This window comes from Otolemur garnettii, unplaced genomic scaffold, assembly GCF_000181295.1.
Source record: "Otolemur garnettii isolate 467f Iridium unplaced genomic scaffold, OtoGar3 scaffold00095, whole genome shotgun sequence".
Classification (NCBI taxonomy): Eukaryota; Metazoa; Chordata; class Mammalia; order Primates; family Galagidae; genus Otolemur; species Otolemur garnettii.
The window spans coordinates 2413052-2429214 of NW_003852490.1; the positions used below are offsets into that span (position 1 = coordinate 2413052).

General features: G+C 39.5%; 2 protein-coding genes across 3 annotated transcripts in view; one reads left to right on the forward strand and one right to left on the reverse strand.

Moving 5' to 3' along the window:
• MORN2 (MORN repeat containing 2) overlaps positions 1-3377 on the reverse strand; it is an 11201-nt gene extending 7824 nt beyond the window's left edge. The window contains exon 1 of the mRNA XM_003795671.1: positions 3237-3377. The gene's annotated coding sequence lies outside the window, so the exon portion shown is untranslated. The remainder of the gene's footprint in view (positions 1-3236) is intronic.
• Positions 3378-3474: 97 nt separating this feature from the next.
• The window catches only part of DHX57 (DExH-box helicase 57), a 90815-nt gene continuing 78126 nt past the window's right edge, over positions 3475-16163 (forward strand). The window contains exons 1-2 of one of the 2 annotated variants that reach the window (XM_003795672.2): positions 3475-3562; positions 12309-12538. In XM_003795672.2, coding sequence (XP_003795720.1) covers positions 12315-12538 — 224 coding nt within the window. In that variant the 5' untranslated portion in view covers positions 3475-3562; positions 12309-12314. Of the gene's footprint in view, positions 3563-12308; positions 12539-16163 lie in introns of those variants that run through there. The other variant, XM_023516672.1, reaches the window with a different exon arrangement.

Consider the following 16163-nt stretch of genomic DNA (forward strand, 5'->3'; position numbering starts at 1 on the left):
AAAAAAAAAAAAAAAAAAAAAAAAACAATTGAAAGTAGATTAAAAATGTCAATTTCATAATACCAAAGGGAAAGATTAAGGAGAGGACACAATACTTTAATAGCCAAAAGTTTCTCAGAACTGCATAAAATGAGTGCTTATACTATAAATGAGTACTAAGCAAAATCCCACTCCTAGACAGGTTGTAGTAAAATTTCACGACAACAGACAAAGGCCAGGCAGGTTAGTTAAAAACAAGCAAACAAAACCCAGAATGCCTACAACAAACTACAAAGTAAGAAGAATCAGACCAGCATTAATACTGGATACTACAAAAAAAAAATGGCATGTCTTTAAAATTTTGAAGGAAATTTACTTTGAACCTAATATTCTATCCATAACTAAGCTATCAATCTAAAATCGTGGAAACTAAAGATTTTTGGACATGGCAGAATTCAGAGTTTAGTACTCACATTTCATCTCTGAAAGGAATACAAGAAAATGTACCCTAACGCGGAGCAAAAAATAACGTCAGGAGAAAATAGGAAGAGGAAAATGAAAGTAAAGTATTTTTATTTTTTATATTGTTTGATATTGTTATTAAGATTAAGTTTTATCATCCCAGCTGTGAGGGAGAAAATAAAAAGAATAAGTTTTAAGGCCAACTGCAATGGCTAAACGCCTTAAACGCTAGCAGAAAGCGGAAGGCTGAGGTAGGAGGATTGATTGAGGCCAGAAGTTCAAGACCAGCCAGAGCAAAAGTGAGAAAATATGGCCAGGTGTGGTAGCATGCACCTGTAGTCTCAGTTACTTGGGAGGCTGAGGCAGGAGGCTCAGGGGTTACAGGTTGCAGTGAGCTATGATGCCACTGCAGGCTAGCCAGGGCAACAAAGTGATACCCTCTCTCTCTCTCTCAAAAAAAAAAAAAAAATAGTAATTTAAAAAATAGAATCTGTAACTGAAATTCAGGTAGGATCAATATGGAAGTGGCAGCAAAAGGTAGACAGTAATCTTACTAGCATTTGGTTCTTGTATTGAGATTAAATATAGACACTAACACTAGATCATAAAAATATATACCGGGGTGCAGAAAAATGTATATACATTCTAAAAGATGTTATCTACATACTACTCTTCAAAGTTGAATTGAATTAATTTGAATTAACTTTGAATTAGCAAAGTGTAGCATGAGATTCACACAAAAGATAGCATGAATCAAATGCTGGCGTCACCATACTACAGGCAGGGCAGTCAAAGAAAAGGGAGGACGCACAGCTGTCCTTTGGGGAGTACAAGATCAGTTTGAAGTGGTGTTTGAAATTTAAGAATGCTTTGGAAGTACAACAACAATGGAGTTGTGAGTATGCAACAGAACCTCCCACACGCCTAACAACTATACTATTCATAAGTTTGAGACACATGGTGCTGTGTGTGATGTGCACAAGGGAAGATCAGGAGGCCTCACATAGCAAGTCCTGCTTCTTCTTGGAACAGTTTACACGCTCATACAGAAGTCTACCAAACAATGTGCATATGAGACAGGAGTCAGCAGAACAAGCATAAGACATGTTCTTAAAACAGCAAAATGGAAAGTTCTCATCCCAAGATTATTACACGAACACAGACATGAGAGCTTAACCTCAGTAAGAATTTGCCCAGACAGTGGACAGCATAAAGAGGTGCAGGTGAGTCTCCCCTATGTCCTCCTGACTTAACACCCCTTGACTTCTATCTATCAGGGACCTTAAAGGATGTGGTGAACCACAGAACACCGTCTACACTGGCGGTACTCAGGGAACAAACTGAAATGGCATGCACAGCGATACAAGTGGGCACTTTGGTCAACGTTGTTTAAGAAGGAGTTTGTGGAAGAAACTCCTTCCACTTCTCCAAGAAGACGAAGTGTCTGGACCCTGATAGTAGCCACTGTGAGCACCTCTTGTAATCGCAGAAGTCAACATGACTTGTATTCATCTTTTATTATTGGTATATATTGAGTATTACAATTTTAATACAGTTCTTTCCTTTCTTAAAATGTGTATGTATTTTTTGGTGCCCTCTGTATACATTTCAGTATGTTTGTTAATTTTTTTCTACAATTTCTAAGATTTGGTTGTGGAAAAAGAGTGAAGTGTGGAGGAACGGAGAAATTGCTGTATATGTTCATGTATTAGTTATATACATGTCTGCAAGATTTGACATTCTAAGGCAACAGAGACACAGAGTGCTTTTTAAATGTTTAATGATACTAACTAGGTTACCAAATTGACTTCTAGTTCCCCACAGGCACCATGCTGTACTCTCTCCCAGAACACTCTTTTCTTCTTCGCCTGGTTAACTGCCATCTATCCTTAAGAACTGGCAAAATAAGAATGTAGTATTTAGGAGTTCGTGCTCTGGCATCAGACTACCTATGTAGGAATGAATGCAGTCTCCACCATCTTCTTTGGCCTTGGACAAGTTGCTTAATTATCTATGCTTCCGTTTCCTCACCCTTAGAGGGCTGACAAAATTAAGTAAATAAGCTCATGTATGTAAAACACTTAGGCCAGTGTCTAAACTGTGTGTATTAGCTATTGTTTTCTTGTAGCCTCAACGCAGGTATTGGCTCTTCTGCAAGCCTTTATTCTTGTTTTTCGCCACCCCCAGACTCCTTTAGGGGCTCCCGCAGCACTCTGCATCTATTTCTGCTGCAGTATTTAGGGCTCTAGAAAAATGATGCTTTTGGGTCCAGATACCCTGTCACACGCAGCCCTTCCAGGGCAAGAATGGCAGATGAGTCAAATCTCGTTTCTCAATCTACTATCTAACTCGATGTTTAGTACTAATAGGACCTGAATGATTAGTGAATGGAGGGCACTTGAGAAGCGATCATTAAATGTCTATGAAGCAGGGCACTAAACGTAATCATACGAGAAACCGAACTGTTTTCAATTACTCTTGGAAGGTTCTACATTCGAAACTTTGGAATTTCTGAGCTAGAGAGAACCTGGCACCATAGCGAAAAATGAACCCTGGAAAGGCGGGCATATGCCTAACGTGTCACAACAAGCGAATTGACCACAGAATAAAAACGAGAATAAAAGTCTCTTCATTCCCAGCCCAAGGGCGCTCCGCACCCCCGCCCCACCTCCCAGCGTACACAGTCAAGAAATTCGCCACACCGCACGCGAGTTACCGGGGTCAAGTTCTGACTCGGCGCTAGTTCCACATAAAGATGCCCTTCCCCGCCGGCGACCTGGGAGGAGGGCACTCACCTGATCGAGAGGTGTTAGAGAGATTGTCTTGACTCTGCGATTCCTCCTGGGCCGCCAGCTCTGCGGCCTGGAGAGAACAAGGCGCAGCACAGCACCAAACGCGGCTCGGTTGCTGGGGCGACCATGCACCTCTCACCCGGAAGGGAACCGAGAAGGGCCGAGGCTGAGCCAATCAGAGGGCGCCGGGCTGGGCAGCAGCTGCTGGGCCACAGCCGAGCTGCTCCGCTCCAAGTGAGATTCCTGAGGGTGGCCGAGCCCTTTTGGGACCTCTGGCCCTTGAGCATCGCCTCCGATCATCCTTTCCAGGAACGGACGCCGCAAGCCAGGTACAGCTCCTACTTTCGCGGCTAAGGGCTGTGTGTCAGTGTTGCATGGTCTGCGCGTCGCCCTGGTTATCCGTATGCGGCCCGTCTGCCACCTCCCTGCCCCGAGAGTGTTCAGGATACAGAAACATCACGGCCCAGTGTGTCCCAGCCTGTCTGCCTGGGGCGGGTGAATCTGGACCAGCAGGATCCCAGGCCCCGGGACCAGGTCTGGCAGAGCTCTGCAGCTAAGGTTGTCCACGTTCGGTCTGGAGGCAGAGAAGCGGAATTCAGGCTCGGAGCTGAGTAAGGGGTTGGGCTTGAAGGGGCCCAGGATCAGTTTCCTGTCTCCGTCTCCATCTTGAATTGAGTGGCTTTTGGGGGAGAGGGTTCGGGACGATGTGTGTTAGTAGAAGGCGGGAGGTCTGGCTATCTGGGTGGAGCTGGATATATTTTAGGCAGTCAGAGATTTGCCTGGGAGGAGAGGGGTGTGTAGTCAGCTTTTAGGGCCTTGGGTCTGAAACAAAGGATACTCTCAAAGCCAAACTTAGGTCCCTATGTACACAGTGAAGAAAGATAGCTGGAATCTTCCCAGGTTAGATGGAATAGAATAGTGGGAATCTAACCATGTGTTATACTACCTAATTCCTGTTACTGGAAAACGTATGAGAATGATATTAGATGCCACCCAGCAAGTCTTTGTTTAGAGTTTTCAGTTTATGTCTCAGACCAAGTTGTAAAGGTAACATTTTCTGGGTTAGTGTGAGACAAATTGTTTTAAATCAGAGTACAGTATGTTCTTGATTTTTACCTAATATTTCTCAGTACACACAAATTTATCTGGGCCAGGTGGTTTTTGAGATGACGTTCTGATCTGGTTGATTTGTATATCCTTCTCCCTTTTTCTTTCTTTTTTTTTTTTTTGCAGTTTTTGGCTGGGGCTGGGTTTGAACCCGCCACCTCTGGTATATGGGGCCGGCGCCCTCCTCCTTTGAGCCACAGGCGCTGCCCCTCCTTCTCCCTTTTTCAAAATTTTAGAAATAATGGGTAATTATTGATTCACAACCTTACAGAATTAAGTTTTCCCCATTGTTGTGGTCACTTGGTAAGCCTTTAATGAGTCCACACTTTGTGCATACATTTGACCCTTGAACAACACTAGTCCGAACTGCTTGGGTTCACTTACAGGAGAATTTGTTTGAACCAAATGCAGATCAAAAATACTGTACACAAATACAGTATTTGAGGGACATGAAATCTACATACAAAGGACTAATTCCTGCAGACCCAACTAGGGTCATAGTGTGTGCAGATTTTGGCATATGAGAGGGAGGAGGGACCTAGAATCAATCCTGTGTATACCTGGAGAGGACCGTATCTTGTGACTCATCCTCTCTTTGTTCAAGTGTCCTCTCATATGTGATCTCAATGAGACATACCCAACTACACAATCAAAAATAACAGCTTCAGGTTCTTTTTTCTTGATAACACATAACTCAATGGTCCCCATCCTTTTTGGCACCAGAGACTGGTTTCAGGGAAGATAATTTTTACTGGGGGAGGATTGGGGAGCACTAGTTTCAGAAGGATTCAAGCCCATTACATCTCCACCTCAAATTATCAGACATTAGATTCTCATAAGAAGTGGGCAATGTATATCTTTCAGACGTGCAGTTTATATTAGGTGCCCTGCTCCATATCAATCTAATGCTGCACTTACCTAACAGGAAGCAGAGCTCAGGCTCAGGCGGTGGTGCAAGCAACGGGGAGCAGTGGTAAATACAGATGAAGTTTTTGCTCACTGGCCTACCACTCACCTCCTGCTGTACCACCAGTTCCTAACAGGCCAGGCACTGGTACTGGTTTGCATCTTGGGTGCTGGGGACCACAAACTTAACTGATATTATAGTATGTATTCATTTGTTTATTGTCTCTCTTACCCACTAGAAGGTAAACTTCATGAGGCAGAAATTTTTGTCGTCTTTGCTGTTATATACCCATGGTCTAGCACATAGTAAGTGCTCAGTACATGTTTGTGAAATGTCTCCATTCTTCACATAAGTCATTTATTCAACCTTCAGTCATGTGTTGCACAAATACATATTGCATTCCTGCTTCATACGTCAGACATTGTGTTAGAGGTATGGTGATAATCAAAATAGATATAGTCCTTTCCTTCAAAGAGCTCACTCAGAGTGGGAGTAGGAGAGACAAACATAAAATAAGCACTTATACATTTGTTTAACATGAAGAATTTTGAAGAGAGGAACACTTAGAGACCTAATTTAATTTCCACAAATTTGTGAGTTTCCACAATTTTTCCAGCTTTTGATTCGTGATTTCATTCCATTTTAGTTGGAGAATGATGCTTTGTATTATTTGTATCTTTTTAAATTTATTGAGGTTTGTTTTGTAGTCTGGAATATGATCTATCCTGGAAAGCATTTCATGGGTACTTGAGAAGAATGTATATTTTGCTGTTGTGTGGAGTGTTCCATAGACATCTGTTAGGTCTAGTTGGTTTACAGTGTTCAAGAGTTCTGTTTCCTTATTGTTCCTCTGTCTAGTTGTCCTACCATTATTAAAAGTGGGGTATTGAAGTCTTCTACTATTATTATTGAATTGTCTATTTTTCACTTCATTTCTGTCAGTTGTTGCTTCATGTGTTTTGGTGCTTTGTTATTAGGTGCATATATGTTTATAATTGTTATATCTTCCTGATGGATTAACTGTTTCATCATTATGAAAGATCTCCCTTGGCTTGACTCCTGTAGCTCAGAGGCTAGGGTGCCAGGCACATACATCAGACGCTGGCTGGTTCGAATCCAGCCCAGGCCTGCCAAACAACAATGACAACTACAATCAAAAAATAGCAGGGCATTGTGGTGGGTGCCTGTAGTCCCAGCTACTTGGGAGGCTGAGGCAGGAGAGTCATTTAAGCCCAAGAGTTGAGGTTGCTGTGAGGTGTGACACCATGGCACTCTTCCCAGGATGACTTAGTGAAACTCTGTCTCAAAAAAAAAAAAAAAAAAAAGAAATATCCCTCTTTATCTATAGTAATATATTTTGTTCTAAAGGGTATATTGGCCAGGCACAGTGGCTCACACCTGTAATCCTAGCACTTTGAGGTATGTGGATTGCTTAAGCTCTGAGTTTGAGACCACCCTGAGCAAGAGCAAGACTCCGTCTCTATTAAAAATAGAAAAACTATCTGGGTGTTGTGGCAGGGACCTGTAGTCCCAGTTACTTGGGAGGCTGAGGCAAGAGGATAGCTTGAGCCCAAGAGTTTGAGGTTGCTCTGAGATATGATGCTATAGCACTTTACCCAGAGTGACAGGGCGAGACTCTGTCTCAAAATAAATAAATAAATAAAAATAAAGTGTATATTGTCTGATGTTAATGTAGCCGCTCTACCTTTCTTGTGGTTGTTGTTTGCATAATTCCTTTTTCATTCTTTTATTTTCATTTATTGTAACTATGGTGTTGTTTTGTTTTTGTTTTGTTTTCTGAGACAGAGTCTCACTTTGTCACCCTCAGTAGAGTGCTGTGGCATCACAGCTCACAGCAGCCTCAAACTCTTGGGCTTAAGCCATTCTCTTGCCTCAGCCTCCCAAGTAGCTGGGACTACAGGCACACACCACAACACCTGGCTATTTTTAGAGACAGGGTCTCACTTTCGCTCAGGCTGGTCTCAAACTTGTGAGCTCAGGTAATCCACCTGCCTCAGCCTCCCCGAGTGCTAGGATTACAAGCATGAGCTATTGTGCCCTACCCTATTTTTGTTCTTTTATTTCAAATTAATTTGAGGGTACAATTTTTTTTTTTTTTTGGAGACAAGAGTCTTATTATGTTACCCTCAGTAGAGTGCTATGGCATCACAGCTCACAGCAACCCCAAACTCTTGGGCTTCAGGGATTCTCTTGCCTCGGCCTCCCAAGTAGCTAGGACTACAGGGACCTGCCACAATGCCCGGCTATTTTTTGGTTGTAATTGACCTCGTTGTTTGGCAGGCCCGGGCTGCTGAGCTACAGGTGCCCAATTGAGGGCACAAATTTTTAGGTTACATTGTTCTCACTTCCAGGGTAAAGTTCTAGTTGTAAAAGAGCCCCTTACCGGGGGCGTGTTATACACCCTTACATTGTGCATATTAGGTGAGATCCCACCTCATGCCTTCCCTCCTTCTGCCAAACGTCCTCTCCCCACCCCACTCCTGCCTCCTTCTACCCCTGGACTAGATTATATTGCTTATATGAGCATGTAATTGCTTATATATTGGTTTCATATTAGTACGGAGTACATTGAATATTTATTTTTTTATTCTTGTGATACTTTACTAAGAAGAATACATTTCAGCTCCATCCAGGTAAATATAAAGATGTAAAGTCTTCATCTTTTTAATGGCTGAATAATATTACATGGCATACATAAACCAATTTGTTGATCCATTCATAGGTTGAAGGGCACTTAGTTTGCTTCTCATTTATGTAACTTTGAGTTTAAAGTGTCTCATCTCTAGAGAGGATATAGTTGGATCATGTTTTTTAGTCCAGTATGATAATCTTTGTCTTTGGATTGTTTAATTACTCACATTTATTTTTCTTATTGATGTAATGGGAATTACATTTATCATTCTATTTTGTTTTTTGATGTTTGTGTGTCTCATGCCTATTTGTTCTTTTATTCCTACTTTACTGATTCCTTTTGCATTTAGTTATTAAGTGAATATTTTCTAATGTAGATTTTTGAGATTGCTCTGAGGCTTATTATGCACATTTTAATTTATCAGAATCAGTTTTGGATTTATACTAGCTTAATTCTAATGATACTGCTATGGTTTGATTGTGTCCCCCCAAAGTTTACAGATTTAATCCCTAATGCACCAATTTTGGGATATAGAGCCTAATAAGAAGAGATTGGAACAGAGCTCTCATAAATGGGTTAAAGTTGTTATCATGGGAGCAGGTTAGTTATCAAGAGAGTGGATTATTATAAAGTGAATCTGGCCCCTGGTGCCTTACTCTGTATTGCTTTTGTGTCTGCCTTCCACTTTCCACCTTGGGATGACCCTTACCAGATGCCACCGTGGTGCTCTTGGACTTCGAGCCTCCAATACAATGAACCAAGTAAACTAATATTGTTTATAAATTACCTAGTCTATGGCATTCTGATAGAGATTATTCAGAATATATATAGATATATATTCTAAGACACATAGAAGCATTACTCTTACATAGCTCTGTTCCTTCCCCCCCCCTTTTTGTGCTATTATGGTTATACATATTATATCTGTTAATGTTAACACGCTCCAAAATACATTGTTATAATTACTACTTTACCATCTGTAGTCATTTTCTTAGTCCGGTAAAGCTATACTTCCACCAATCTGCTTTGTGCTATTATTGGCAAATATATTACACATATGTAGCATTCCTATAGGTTATAGGTCCAACATTATATCATATACATGCTGTTTTATACAATTGCTTTTTTTCTGGTTTAATCAAAAAGCTTTTATGACTTTTTTTTAAAACGTTGGTTTTAAACAATATATAAATACAGTCATCTCTGTAGGATTTGGCAGATTGTTTTTTCCCCCTCTTCCAGTCTTTTAAAGTAGACACAGATTTACTTACAATAAAGCTGATTTCAAGGGCACACAAAAGCTAAACACAAATGATAGGATAAAATGTGGCAACCCAGGGTGATAAAGAGAAAAAGATAAAAGTCAGCAGCCTTTGACAGAAAACTGATCCTCCAAGGTGATCGCCTAACAGTCAGAGACCGAAGTCCTTAGACTACAAAAGCAAGAACAGATCAGTGCATGAACCGTGCAGTGGTGTCTGTAGTTTCCATTTATTATTTAAGAACAATTAATATGTAGTCTTTTGTAGACAACTGCATCCATTGAAATGCAGTATTTTCTGCAATAGTCTGAATATAAGGCCACAATATTTATTTTAGACAGACCTCTTAAAGTAGTAATTTTAATATCAATGTTATCCACTCTTTTAAAGTAGAAAGTGTTTTAACTGCATTAAAGTTATAAGTGATTTTTAAAAAAAATACTACATATATCATAACTAATATATTAAAATTATTTACATTTAGATATTATTTATATCTAATATCCAAAGAAAAGTCACTGCCAAATTGTGACAGTAGATATTAATCTGATATGCTTATTAATTGATGCTGTAGATTTCATGATTTTAATTATAGGTCCTCATGATTTTAATGTCTATTCTTTCATTTTACTAAAAGGAACACACAAAAAATTAATAAAAGGAACACAACATTTACAGAACAAATAAATACAATATACGTTTATATGCTATATATGTGTGTGTGTATATGTAATCACACAATTACCTTTACCAGTGCTCTGTTTCTTTGCAGTTTTTGGCTGGCGGGCTTGAACCCTCTCCTCTGGTATATGGGGCCGGTGCCCTACTCCTTGAGCCACAGGAACTGCCCTATCAGTGCTCTTTTGTTTTTTTCATACGGATTTAATTTACCATCTGGGGATACTTGCTCCAGCTTGAAGAACTTCTGTTAGTATTTCTGTTAGTATTTCTTGTGAGACAGGGGTGTTGCCAACAAATTCAGTTTTGTTTATCTGAAAAAGTTTTTATTTCACTTCCATTTTTAAAGGATAATTTTTCTGAATATAGAATTATTGGTTAACAGTTTTTTTCTGTAAGTGCTTTAAATATGTATGTCATTTTCTTCTGTCCTTTGTTCCTGGTGAGAAATCAATGGTTTAATTTTATTGGGATTCCCTTTGTAAGTATTGTTTTTTCTCTTAATGCTTTTAAGATTTTTCTCCTTGTCTTTTGACCTTCAGCATTTTTAGTACAGTCTGTCTATTTTAGACAAACTTCTTAATGTAATCTTAATATCAGTGTTGTCCATTTTTTGTGTTTATCCTAGTTGGAGGCCACTGAGCTTCCTGCATGTGGGTTATTGTTTTTTCAATAAATTAGAGAAATTTTCTACCAGTATTTCTTTGAACATTTTTTCTACTTTCTTCTTTTCTTCTGATACTCCCATGATACATATTTGGGCCCTTGTTGGTATCTCACATGTCTCTGAGGCTCTGATCATTTCTCTTCATTTACTGTTCTCAGTTTATATAATCTGTGACAATGTAACTTCAAGTTCATCAGTCCTTTCTTTTGCAATTCATATCTGCTATTGAGCTCCTCTGGTGAATTTTCAATTTTAGTTATTATACTTTTCAACTTCAGAATTCCCATCTGGTTCTTTGTTATAATTTTGTATCTCTTTTATTGATGTTCTCAGTTTGATAGGACATTATCATCATATCTTCCTTTACTTCTTTAATCGTGCTTTCCTTTATTTCTGTGAACATATTTATAGTAACTATTTTGAAGTCCTTTTCTGTTAAATCTGACATCCAGTCTTATTCACAGCAGTTTGTGTTGCCTATTTTTTTTCCCCAGTGTGTGGATGATACTTGAGGTTCTTTGCATGCCTTGTAACTTTTTGTTGGGAATTTGATATTTTAGGTAATACAGCAATGCTGGGTAATAATTCCCCCCTTCCTAGGGTTTGTTATTGTTATTTGGTTACTTAACTTTTAGTGACTGGCTGGATTATTTTTGTGAGATCTGTTTCCTTCTTGACAGTATTCCTGGGGAAGGTTTAGCTTTGGGGGAGGATGCGCGGAGGGAGTGGATATTGATGAATTTTTTCCAACAAAGCCCTGTATAGTAAATTCCTCCACATACTAATCCAAAGTGTGGCTTCTCTTCAGGGATGGTTTCTGAGGTCTGGGTTTCATGTTTGTTTTGACCCCAAGAAGGCTCCTCCCAGTGTGGTCTTACTCCTTGGTTTTCTCTTGCAAACTGGGTGACCCACAGTTTGAGCTTTGTCTTGATTAAATCCCTTTCACCACAACTTCACTGCTCTTTAAAGCATCGTTGGGTTTGAACTTCTCCATACCCCATTACACATGGAGTCAATTCTTTTGGAAAGAAATTAGAGTTATCTATTTTATGGCCTATTTCTTTGTACCCCTAGGCAGACTTTATGAGCCAGGAGTGTGTTCCTGATAGAGCATGTAAATTTAAATTTTATTAAATCATATATAAAATACATGAAAACAACTCTTCTCAACTGGAGTTTTTTTAATGCCTCTATTAGGATTGGGGCCTAGGCATGTGTGTTTTGAAACTTCTTCATCTGTTTCTGATGTACATCTTTGGTTAAGAAATCTGTGTCAGGGAAACTTTAAATGTTAGTCCTGAGGAGGTAGTACTTGTAAATCTTTTGTGAGGATTTATCCATGCTTCCCCTGAACTGGCTGGCCCCTTTAATTTTTTTTAAATCTATTTTTTTAACTTTATTCAAATTAATATGAGAGTACAATATTTAGATTACACTGTTCTCACTTCCAGGGAAAAGTTCCACTTGTAGAAGAGCCCCTCACCCAGGGGGCATGTTATACACCCTCACAATGTGCACAGTAGGTGAGATGCCGCCTCCTCCCCTCCCTCCCTCTGCCTCCTGCTTCCCTTTACCCCTGAACTGGACTATAATAGTGTTTTATTGTTCTTAGGAGCATTTTAAAATCTATTTTTAAGACTCTTTTCTCTGGAACAGATTCCAAATACTGCTCCAAAACCAGCCTTTTAAAATTTTGCATTTTTCCCTTACTTTTTTAAAGTAGCCTTTATCCATAAGTTTGACAAAGAATTATTATACTTGTCTAATTTTATGTTGTCTTACTAACTTTTTTCTCTTGCAGGTAAAAATGAGTTCTTCAGTAAGAAGAAAAGGCAAGCCAGGAAAAGGAGGCGGAAAAGGGTCTTCTAGAGGAGGACGAGGAGGCAGGAGTCACGCTAGTAAATCTCACGGGGGTGGTGGCGGTGGCGGTGGCAGTGGCGGTGGTGGCAGCGGCAATAGAAAGGCCTCAAGTAGAGTTTGGGATGATGGCGATGACTTTTGTATCTTCAGTGAATCAAGGCGCTCATCCAGGTCATTATACTCTTTGGATATTCAGATTTGGAGACAATATCAGTCTCTAATGTATGGAAAACAGATGGCTGAGAGGGAAAAACATGTGAAGTAATCTAATTCGGGTCCAGTTAATTGTAAGACTTTCTTTGTAGCCTTTTCTAAAGACATAATAGTAAATAACAGTGTGTTCCGGGGTGTATAGGTTGAAATCTGAAGTTAACTTTAACTCCCACGTGACACTGTTAGTTGAGTGTAATATTGCATTGTACCCAGTGTTACTGTTAAGGTCTATACTTGGAATGGTGGAAATGAAGACAATTATTTTAAGTATTGCTAAGGTGCCACAGATTGATTTTGAAACTTGAGCAGCCCAAAGTGCAACCTGACTGTATTCTGTCTTTCTACTTGAAGAACTGTGTATTTTCTACCCAGCTTAGCCGTAATCTGAGGGTGTTTTATGTGGTAACCAGTAACAAATGTCACATCTAGGCTTCTCTCATATTCAGCTTTTAGCTAATGAATAAACTGTGAGTATTCTGGTCTAATGAGTATTTATTAAAATTAAAGATTTTACTATTTTTAAGTCATGAATAACTTAATGAGGGTGATACAGTCTGAGAAATGTGTCATCAGGTGATTTTCTTATTGTGTGAACATCAAAGAATGTACTTACACAAACCTAGATGAGATAGCTGACTCCCCACACAGACTATGTGGTGTAGCCTGTAGCTCCTAGGCCGTAAACCTATGTAGCATGTTACTGTACCAAACACTGTAGGCATTGTAACACAATGGTAAGTGTTTGTATATCTAAACATATCTAACCAATTAAAAAGTACAGTAAAAATACAACATAAAAGATTAAAAAATGGGTCAGGCATGGTGGCGTATGACTATAGTCATAGCACCTTGGAAGGTCAAGATAGGAGGATTACTTAAGGCCAGGAATTTGAGACCAGCCTTGGTAACATTTTAAAAATTAGGTGTGGGCTTGGCACCGGTAGCACAGTAGTTATGGCTCCAGCCACATACACCGAAGTTGGCTGGTTTGAACTGGCCCAGAACCTGGTCTGGGCCAGCTAACCAACAATGACAACTGCAACATAGGCAGGCATTGTGGTGGGCACCTGTAGTCTCAGCTACTTGGGAGGCTGAGGCAGGAGAATCACTTGAGCCCAAGAGTTTGAGGTTGCTGTGAGCTGTGATGCCACAACACTCTACTGAGGGTGACATAGTAAGACTCTGTCTCAAAAAAATAAGAAAATAAAAATTAAGTGTAGAGATATATGCCTAAAGTCCCAGCTATGTGGAATCCTGAGGCAGATGGACCACTTTAGCCTAGGAGTTTGAGAGTGTGAGGTTACCATGAGCTATGATCATTCTACTGCGCTCTGACAGAGTGAGATCCTGTCTCTCAAAAAAAATAGAAATGAAATAAGGTAGAATCTCTAGAAGCTAACCCACAAGGGACTGTAACAAACTGATCAGCATACAGAGGTGGTCAACATAAGGAACTAGTGCTGCTGTACTGATAACATACATGTAGTGCATGTCTAGTCTATGAAAATTAGGTCAACTTTAGGTCGTGGTCGAAGTAGGGAGGTGGTCAACTATGGAGGTTCTACTGTATTAGTAAAATAAAAAGAATATAATTGGTCCTCTGTATCTGTGTATTCCATATCTATGGGTTCTTCATTTGTGGGTTCAACCATGAATTGAAAATATTTTTTAAAATTTTAAAAAATTTCATGTTAATGTGAGAGTACAACCAGGTCACAATATTTGAATTTATTAGGTAAAGTCCCTGTTGTAGTTGTGTCCTGCACCCAAACGGTGTTGCCATACTTGCCTACATTGTGCCTATTAAGTGGGAGGATCCCAACCCCATCCCCTCCCCTCTCCCCTGCCTCATTCCTCCTCCCCCCAACTTGAATCGAAATGAGATTTTCTCCTCTCTGGGTGTGAATTAGATCATCTACTGGCTTCATGTTAATATTGAGTACATTAGATACTTACTTTTCATTCTTGTGATACTTACTAAGAAGAATGTGTTTCAACTCCATCTAGGTTAATATAAAAGATATAAAGTTTCTGTCTTTTTATGGCTAAATAGTATTCCCTGGTATACATATACCACAGTTTATTAATCCATTCCAGGGCATTTAGGTTGTTTCCACATCTTGGCAATTATAAATTGAGCTGTGATAAACAATCTAGTACAAATGTCTTTATGATAAAATGATTTTTTCCTTCTGGGTAGATGCCTAGTAGTGGGATTACAAGGTCAAATAGGAAGTCTAATTTGAGTTCTTTGAGGATTCTCCGTACCTGTTTCAAAGAGGCTGTATTAGTTTGTATTCTTACCAAAAGTGTAAAGGTGTTCCACTCTCTCCACATCCATGCTAGTATCTCCAACTTTGGGACTTTGTAATGTGGGCTAGTCTTACTGGGGTTAGGTGATATCTCAGAGTGGTTTTGTTTTGCACTTATCTGATGATTAGGGACGGTGAGCACTTTTTTGTGTTTGTTAGCCATTTGTCTGTCTTCCTCGGTGAAGCTTCTGTTCCTATCTCTTGCCCAGTGGTAGACGGGATTGTTCGCTCTTTTTTTGTCAATTAATTTGAGTTCTCTATAGATCCTACTTATCAGATTCGTAACATGCAAATATCTTTTCCCATTCTGGAGGTAGTCTGTTTGCTTTGATTGTTGTGTCCTTAGCTGTGCAGATTCGTAACATGTAAATATCTTTTCCCATTCTGAAGGTGGTCTGTTTGGTTTAACTGTTGTGTCCTTAGCTGTGCAGAAGCTTTTCAGTTTAATTAAGTCACATTTGTTTATTTTTGTTGTTGCAGTTAACACTGAAATCTTCTTCATAAAATATTTCCCCAGGCCAACATCCTCAGAAGTTTTTCCCACACTTTCTTCTGGGATTTTTATCATTTCATGCTTTAGATTTAAATCTTTTATCCATTTGAATCAATGTTTGTGAGTGGTTAAAGATGTGAGTCCAGTTTCAGTCTTTTATGTGTGGTTATCCAGTTCTCCCAGCACTATTTATTGAATAGGGGTTCTTTTCCCCCCTGTATGCTTTTGTTTGGTTTATCAAAGATCAGATGGCTATAAAGACTGGTTTCATCTCTTGGTTTTTGTTTTGGTTCCAAATGTCTGTATCTCTATTTTTGTGCCAATACTATGCTGTTGTGATCACTGGATTTGTAACATAGCCCAAAGTCTGATGGAGTAATGCCACTGACTTTGTTTTTATTACTAAAAATTGCCTTGGCTATGGGGTTTTTTCCTGGTTCCATATGAAATGAAGAACTATTTTTTTTCCGGTTTTTCAAAATATGATGTTGGGGCTCATTGCCCATAGCTCAGTTGTTAAGGCACTGGCCATAAACACTGGGGCTGGCAGGTTCAACCTGGCCCAGGCCTGCTAAACAACAATGACAACTACAACAAAAAATAGCCCTGTGTTGTGGTGAGCACCTGTAGTCCCAGCTACTTGGGAGGCTGAGGCAAGAGAATCACTTAGCCCAAGAGTTTGAGGTTGCTGTGAGCTGTGATACCATGGCACTCTACCGAGGGTGACATAGTGAAACTCTGTCTCAAATAATAATAATAATTATAATGTTGGTATTTT